The sequence below is a fragment of the Manacus candei genome, unplaced genomic scaffold (genome assembly GCF_025592945.1).
Source record: "Manacus candei isolate 608988 ecotype Guabito, Panama unplaced genomic scaffold, ASM2559294v1 h1tg000510l, whole genome shotgun sequence".
In the NCBI taxonomy this organism is placed as follows: Eukaryota; Metazoa; Chordata; class Aves; order Passeriformes; family Pipridae; genus Manacus; species Manacus candei.
In genome coordinates, this window is record NW_026138558.1 from 25,844 (window position 1) to 34,640 (window position 8,797).

An 8,797-nucleotide genomic window follows, 5' to 3' on the forward strand; every position below is an offset into this window, starting at 1 on the left:
CTGCACAACAGAAACACTAAAACTACCAGGAATACAGGATAAGATAGGACAGTGCTCTACACTAAAGCAATTGTTGAAACAAAAGCAATAATTCTTAATTAGAGATGGATGGAACTCCCCCAGATCAACGCTGGTGGGGAGATCTCTGCTCTCAACCTCCAGCACTGACATTGGGGGGTCCCCAGCCAAGGCAGGAATCTCCACACTCCCCCCAAGAAGGGTCCTGTTGGAAGAAGCTGCCCCTGGGAAAGGGGACTGGCCATTTCTGGTCGAAAGGGATGGACTGACAGTCCTTGAACTCCAGGGGTTGCCTCCCCATAAGGGGGTAAGTTTGGGGTGGAAGCAGTGGCTGAAGCTCTTCCCACAGTTGGGGCACTCACAGGGCTTCTATTACCCCGGTGGGTCCGTTGGTGTCTGGTCAAGTTAGAGCTGTGGGAGAAGCTCTTCCCACACTCCCCACACTTGTAGGGCCTCTCCCCAGTGTGGATGCGCCAGTGGGTGACAAGGTGGGAGTTCTGCTTGAAGCCCTTCCCGCAGTCGGTGCAGCGGAAGGGCCTCTCATCCGTGTGCGTTCGCTCATGCACGAGGAGATTCCAGCTGGTCTGAAACCTCTTCCCACATTCCCCACACGTGTAGGGCCGTTTCCCACTGTGAATGTGCTGGTGTCGGATCAGATGGGAGCTCTGCCTGAAGCTCTTTCCACATTCCAAGCACTTAAAGGGCTTCTCCCTGCTGGGAGGCTGCTCAAGGACCACCAGCTCAGAGCTCCCCCTCAAGCTCCGGCCGCCTTCCCGGCACAGGCTGGCTCTTTCCTCCTCAGAGCACCCTGGGATGGCTTTGGAGCCCCTCCTGTGGGGGGATCTCCGGCCCTTTTCCTCCCCGCTGCCTTCCTGCGCCAGGGAGCCCTTCAAAACGGCCTCTCCCACCAGGCTCTCACGGGGGGATTTGTCCTCCGCGCTCTCCCTCCTCAGCTCGGGGCCTGGGGCAGGAAGCAAGAAGGACAGGCAGGGGATTTGCCTCCGGCCCACAGGGAAGGCCAAGGACATCCCCCCAACTCCGGCCCCGGCAGGACGGCGGCGCCAGCGGGGTTGTCCTGCAGCCGGGGCCATGCTGGGCTGACAGAGCCAGCACAACACCCGCCCAAAGGGACACTGACTTCCTCCTCACCTGCCTGGGGGGCCCAAGGCATCTTCCTCTTCCTCGCAGCCTCCTCCTCCATCCGACCAAGCTTTGGGAAGGACAGATCCTGATGGGGGGGAAAACAAGGGCTGAGTGCATTGGCTTGGGGGTTCCTCCTGCCCAAGTCCATCTCTAGAACTCACCGGGCATCCTGTGACCATAAAAACCTCCAAACCACCAAGATTTAGCCCAGAAAAACACAAATCATCAACATTCAGGCAAAAGCCTATAAGAAAGAGTGAGAAGACTCCTGCCCCCCTAAACTGAAAAAAGTTGAGATTCACCTAAAAAATACTCTAAAATATGAAGATGAGCCCAAAAAAATTCTCCTAAGATTTCCCCTTTTCTGGTTTCCCCCCTCTAGGGTTCAGAGAGTCTCCGCTGTCTGGGATGCTGGGGGTTCTACCTAGAGATGCTGGGAGTGTTGGGGGTCCCAAGGCTCCCTTCTCCTCTGATTCTCGCCTTCGGGATGCTGCATTCCCAGAAATTCCCCCTCTCCAGGTTCTCCACTTTGTTGTCCTAGGGGATCCCAGGGGTCCCCACTGTCCAGGCTTCCCCTTCTCCGTGCCCCCCCTCACCAGGCTCTCAGGGGCCCTCTGAGAGGGCACTGGGAGGGACTGGGGGGGAACTGGGGCACACTGGGGGGCACTGGGGAGTTACTGGGGGATACCAGGACACATGGGGGGACACTGGCAGGTTACTGGGCCATACTGGGGGTTACTGGGTGCTCACTGCAGGATCACTGGGCCATACTGGGGGGCAGTGGAAGGTCACTGGGATACACTGGGTGGTCACTGAGGGGGTTACTGGGCCATACTGAGGGTAACTGGGAGGTCACTGGGATATACTAGGGGCACTGGAATCCCCTTACCCGGCTGTGGTACATCTCCCCCTCTGGATTTTGGGGGGCATCCCTAGGACCCCTCCCCTGGGGGCTGGGGGACCCCTTGAACTCCATTGCTGGGCTTTAGGGGACCCTGTAAAATCCTTTCAAAACCTCTGAAATCCCCCTTCGACCCATCAAAACCTTCTCCAGGTCCCTTCAAATCCCCTCAGAGATCTCATCCCTCCCCAGCACCCCCCAAACCCTCTCAGTGACCCGCAAAACCCACCTGGGACCCCTCAAACCCATTCAGGGACCCCCAATCCCCCCCACGGGCCCTCCAAACCGTCTGGGACACCTTAAACCCCCCAGAGACCCCAAAACTGCCTCAAGGTCCCCGCAAAGCCTCCCAGGAACCCCAAACCTCCCCAGAGAGCCCCAAAGCCCACCTGGGACACCCCAAATCTTCTCAGAAAGCAAAACTCCTATCAGAGCCCCCCAGCACTCTTCAGGGACCTTCAACCTCCCCCCTGAGTCCTTTCAGGGACCCCTCAAAACGTCCCCAGGGAACCCCCGAACCCCCCCGCTAAACCCCCCCGAGCCCTCCAGGCTTTCCACCCACAGCCGCGCTCCCCGCAGCCCCCGAGGGGATCCCCAGACCCCGCTCTCGCCGCCCCCCCCGCCAACTCACCCAGCGAAGTGCAGCGGCCGCAGGCGAGTCCTCCTCACTCCCGACCACGAGGCCAAAATGGCGCCCGCTCCGCGCGCCCTCCGCCTTTACAGACCCGCCCCGCAGCCAATCAGCGCGCGGCCACGGCCCCTGCCCGCCCCCCGCCTGCGCGGGGCATTGTGGGAGTTGTAGTCCCTGCGGCGGGGGAGGATCGGACTTTTTTTGGTTTTTAGTTTTTCTGTCTTCTTTTATTTTCTCTTTTTTTCTTTCCCTCTTTTCTTTCTTTTTTCTTTCTTCTTTCTTTTCTTCCCTTTTTTCTCTCTCTTTTTTCTTTTTTCTCTTTTTTATTTGTTCTTTTTTTTCCTCATTTTTTCCTATTTTTCTTTTTTTTCTCTTTTTTCTCCCTTTTATCTCTTTTCTCCCTTTTTTAATTTTCGTTTTTCTTATTTTTCCCTTTTCCTTTTTTTTTTACATAGTTTTCTATTAGTTCTTTTATTCAAGGACGATTTAAGCACAGATCAAAACAATCTCCATGTACATATCTTACAAAAACAGATAATCTGCCTTGTTCCAGGTTTGTGAGGGTTCCTAAGATCACAGACATTGAGACATCAAGGGTGGAAGGTGAAGCAACTTTATCCTGTCCCTTGCCACAGCCTTCAATCCACACCCAGCCCTGGATTTCTGCAAAGCCACTGGGCAGGAGCAGGAGATGGAGCTGGTGCTCGGCGGGAGGGGCAGGCAGGCCACGCACCTTCTATTAGAGGCACTTCAATCATCCAGGAGATCCAATGGTTCCAGGGCTGTGTGTTCATTCTTCAGGCATCCAGCCCCAGTACGGTCCCCGACCTTGAAGCACCCCCCTGGATGCCTAAGTGTCCCCTAAATGTCCCCCTAAAACTGCCCCATAAGTGCCCCTCAGGATCCCCAAGTGTCCCCCCAGTACCAACTCTTTATTCGTGTTTATTATTTCACTTTCTGGGTGTCTAAAACATTTCTGGCACGGTTTTGCCTTGGGGGAGCTGAACCTCATTGCTGGCAGCAGGGACTTGGCTCACAGCTGAGGAGTGTCTGTTACCAAAGGTGAACCTCATGAGTTTCAGATTGTGGCAAAAAAAGAAGAAAAAGCCCTCTTTGCTGTGTGCAGCCAGTTCTGTGAGCAAAGCAGGACCCAGGAGACTGAGCAGAGACAGGATGGAGTTGGGAAATGTGGAGCAAGGTTGTCCACACTGTGTCAGACCTCAAGGGAAAGCTCCAACCAGTCCAAACCTCCTTAGGAGAGACCCTGGATCAAAATCAATTAGAGAAAGCTGCAATCAACTCTTTTCAAAGGAGAAAAGTAAGAAACTACACCCTTGAAAATAAGAATGCATGTTTATTAGAACCCCTTTGAAGTATTTCTGCGTATTAAGAAAACTTCCTGATTAACTGCACTAGACTAGAGGAAAATCAAGGCAGAGCTGTGGTTTCTTAGCACTTGATTGATTTTAAGGAGCCCCGTGGTCCCCACGGTGCACTTGGCGCTGAGTCCTTGAACCTCAGGTGAGGCTCTCCTCTGAGAGAGAGGAGACCTTTCCATGAGTCCAAGTCAGAAGAGAATCTCAACATATCTCGAAGCATTAATGGGTCCCACTGAGGGCCATTCCCAATCCAGGCTCCTCAAGGACTCCTTGAAGGAGATCACTGCAGGCCATGATTGCACAAATCTGTCACAGACTTTGTGTCAAAAGCAAAAGCCAAAGTGCCCTTAAAAACTGAACTACTTCAAAGAATTGATGAGCCCCACAGAGAGTCACAACTGACAAAGCCTCTCAAGGGACTCATTAGAGCAGGTAATTGCAGAGGATTGCACAAACCTCTCCGAGACTCAGTGTGGAAAGCAGAACACAAAGTCCTGTGAAAACCCTGCAGTCCCTGAAGCATTAACGAGCCCCACTGGGTGTCACAACCGACAGAGTCTCTCAGGGGACTAATTAGAGCAGGTCATTGGAGGCCACGACTGAACAAACCTCTCAGAGGCTCAGTGCCAAAAAAAGCACCTCAATAAACCCTGAGTGCCTTGAAGCATTAATGAGCCCCACTGAGGGTTGTCACTGTCTGAGGCTCTCAAGGGACTTGTTACAGCAGAGAATTGGAGGACATGGCTGCACAAACCTCTCAAAAATGCAAAATCAAAACACCAAATTGCTCTGAAAACCTTGCAGTCCCTTGAAACATTAAGGAGCCCCCCGAGGGCCATTCCTGACAAAGCCTCCCCAGGGACTCTCCAGCAGATCCTTGGAGGCCGTGGGTGCAGGGAGGCAAAGGCTCTGGGCAGCAGCTCAGGTGCTGAGAAAAGCCTGGCTCGGTTTGGGGAAGTTTCCTTCCTTTTCAGGCTTCCTCCAGCTTTGGGAAACGCTGCCTGTGAGATTGGCACCACCTAAGAAGGGCTCTGGCAGGTTCCTGGGAGCAAAGCTGGCCTGCTTTGGGCTCCACTCAAGATCTTTGGAGCATGGAGACACCTGAGAGTTAAAAAGAGGAGGCTGCATCTTTGACAACATTTGGGAACAAGGAGGGATTGCTCATATGTGGATAATCTGCATGGGAATGGTTGCTTTGAGTTAAAGCATTAAATTAAAATAAATGTGGGTATCTCAGTGATTTGTTTTGTTTTTAAATAAGAATATTTAATTTTTCTGTATATTTATGTTATGAAGGTGGTAGATTAGAAAATCATGGTGACTTTTCTCTCGTACAAACTTTCATTTGATCTTGGAAATTTTGATTGACACCTCTATGAGACAGATAAAACTCACAGGAAAATGGCACAAATACCTTGAGAAAATAAGCAAAGTATTAGGACCATGTGTTTGTGTGAATTCAGATTTTTCTCTTGAAAAAATGCCCTGTGCTTGTCCCTTGGCTAATTGGATACTTGATTTTTTTCTGACCTGCTATTGTCATCAGTGACACCTCAGGGTTTAAGAAGACTTCTCAATGGGTGTTAGTGCTGGCTGAGACACAGCAGCATCCTCAGCCCTCGCCTGGGAGAGGACATTCCCTCCCCAGGCCAAAGTGAGTTCCTGAAACCCCTTTTCAGCTGAGTTGTGGCTTCATTAGAAGGCACCTGCCATGGAGGAGCTGCTGCCTTGTAGCTCCCACCCTGCCAGTGAGCCCTGCAGGGAGTCCCTGTGCTCTGGGAGGGTGGGGAATGCACAGGGAGGGCTCAGCTCCCCGGGCAGCAGGAGCATTGCTGGGCCTCTGCCAGCGCTTGCAGGGCACTGGGGAGTGTTGCAGGGCTGGGATGGGAGTGAGCGGGTTCTGGGCTGGATTTGTGAGGGCTCAGGAATCCAAGGGACAGAGCAGCAAGGTCGGGAATGTTGGATTATCAGTGACTCTCTCAGAAGTTATAAAAACCTGATCTGTTCAGGCAAATCAGGTATGGTGGGGAGATCACCCTCTTTGAACCACTTTCTTCTCTGGATGACTGAAAACTGCAGGACACACTGGCACTGCTTGCATTAACCTGTCTCTTAGTACAGTTAGGAACTCTTGTTATTTCTGCATAAACCGTTGCTTCCCTGTCCTGCTAAAATGCCCCATGGATGCATCAGAGCCACTGGATTCCCTGGAAGAGAGAAGCCTGGTTTACTTCCAATGGGATTCACCCCTCACCATGTGAAGGTGAATGATTCAGATCTTGGACAGTCTCCCAGATCTTGGTGTGCTGACAGAGCGCCAGGGGATGAGCTCCCACATGTGAGGAGAGCTGGGATTAATCTCTCTCACCAAGGTCTAAGAACTGAACCATGCCTTGCCTTGCTTTGTTTGGATTGCTTCTCCTTCCCTTGCCTTGCCTTACCTTGCTTTGCTTCCCCATTTTCATCACTTTTCTCCTTTTTCACCCTCTTTCTTCTCATTCTTACATTAAATGCATTGAACATCTGGACAAGGAATGTAAGCCAGACTGTTCTGCAAGGGGCTGGTATTTATGCATTTCCTTCCTTTTTTTCTCCTCTATCCCCAGGCATTCTATTTAATAAAATCCCCTCTGGCCAAACAAGTCAAGATTCCCTTATCTCTGTGACAAATCCGGGTTATGCAGGCTCATGGATTCTGTTCTTCCCTCCCTTTGCAAACCTCCCTGCAGCAAACAGCCCCTGTTGGATTCCCAAACCTTCCTGCAGAGCTTGGTCCAGCTCCCCTCCTCCTGCAGTCCCGTGTGTGCTGGTGTGTGGAGTCTTTCTCTAGGCCTGAAGTGGGGGTGATGGCGGACAGGCCACAGGATTGCTCTGCAGAGGGAAAATGTCCCAAAGAAAAGGCTTGGAGAACCACACTGTTGGATTTGGATTCGTTCTTCTGGCATTCTGTGACCACTCCAGCCTGCAGGGCCTGTGCTTCACGGTGTTCCTGCTCATCTACCTGGTGGTGCTGGCAGGGAACAGCCTGGTTGCCTCCTCACTGTGCTGGACTCCAGCCTGCACAGCCCCATGTACTTCTTCCTGAGGAACTTGTCCTTCCTGCAGGTCTACTACACCTCTGTCACTGCCAAAAATGCTGGTGTGTCTCCTGAGGGCAGATGGCAGGATCTCCTTCCCTGGCTGTGCTGCCCAGCTGTATTTCCTGGTTCTGCTGGGCAGCACCCAAAGCCTTCTCCTGGCTACCATGGCCTATGAGTGCTCCATGGCCATGTGCCACCCCCTGCTCTGTCCCCTGGCCATGAGCAGGGGGCTCTGCACCAGGCTGCTGCTGGGCTCCTGGGGGGCTGTGGCACCAGTGTAGGTAGGACAGACCTACCAGCTGTTCCCTTTGCCCTTCTGTGCATCCCGTGACCTTCCTCACTTCTTCTGGGACGTCCCCCACTGCTGGACCTGGCCTGTGCAGACACATTCTGGAACCAAGTGGGGCTGCACACCATCACCCTGTTTTTTTTAATCCTTCCCTTCTGCTTAATAGTTCTGTCTTACATTCAAATTATCAGGGCAATTGTGAAAATCCCCTCAGTTCTGGGCAGGCACAAAGCCTTTTCCACCAGCTCCTCACACCTCGGGGTGCTGACACTCTTCTATGGCTCAGCCACAGTCGTCTACTTAAAGTCGTCTACTCGAGGGATTCTGGAGATCCTGACAAACACTCTGCCCTGTTTTACACAGTTGTGACTCCCATGTTTAACCCTCTCATCTATAGCTTGAAGAATAAGGAAGTGAGAATGGCCTTGAAGAGACTCCTATGGACAAAGTGATCCTACAGAGGGTGTAAAATGGTCCCAAATGCTACAAGTCCCACTGGGGTATATGGTTGCCTGAACAAAGCATCCCATATTTGCTCCAACAAAACCACGTGTCCAACCTGGCTTTCCTCCTCCTCTGTGAGGGGAAAGGTGTCCTGAGGCATTCCTGTTATGTCCTGCCCTGCCATGACATCTTTGTCCTCCAGAGCACCTTCGGTGCCCCAAGAGGGTTCAATGCCAAGAGCTCCTTCAAGCTGGGTCTGACCAATGTAATGTTAAGGGGAAACAGTGCAATCGTGGTCAGTCATCAGTGAGCCCCAGAGGTGACACAACCCATGAGAGGTGACTCCCCTTGGGTTTGAGAAATCCCTTGCTAGGCCTCATGGCCTATGGGCAGTGTTTCTGTGTGGAATCAGCTTAAAAAGCTAAAGGATATGAAGGGCACCTTGCCCTGCTATGAAATCTTGCACTGAGTTCTGTAAGGCTTGAGTAACTTGGCATACAGAATAAATAATTAATAATTTTAAAAATCCACCAAGGGGATAGTTCAGCACTAGAACAGGGGCCCAGAGACCTGTGGAGTTTCCATCTCTCAAGGTTTAGCAATGTCAGCCAGGCACTCAGCACTGCACAGTCGCTCACTCCCTCCCCACCAGAGGGGTGGAGGAGAGAATCAGAAGGGTAGAAGTGACAAAACTCCTGGGTTGAGTCAAAGCCGTGCACATGTGCAAGGCCAAACCAGGAATTCATTCCCAGTTTCCCATGGGCAGGCAGGTGTTCAGCACCTCCAGGAGAGCGGGGCCCCGTCCCGAGTAACGGTGACCTGGGCAGACAAACACCATCACTCCAAAGTTCCCCCCTACACACCCTGAGTGTGATGTCCATGGTCTGGAGCAGCTCTTGGGTCAGGGGGGTC

The 8,797-nt window shown here is 52.4% G+C and overlaps 1 protein-coding gene across 1 annotated transcript; it reads right to left on the minus strand.

Annotated features, from left to right (window-relative positions):
• Positions 1-471: 471 nt before the first annotated feature.
• Positions 472-1,406, minus strand: LOC127465855 (zinc finger and SCAN domain-containing protein 16-like; the record flags this gene model as incomplete). The annotated part of the gene is made up of 2 exons (XM_051776384.1): positions 1,168-1,406; positions 472-979 (listed from the first exon to the last, which is right to left on the minus strand). Coding segments are annotated over exons 1-2 (650 nt in total), but the record flags the coding sequence as incomplete, so codon positions are not given.
• Between the last annotated feature and the right edge of the window lie 7,391 nt (positions 1,407-8,797).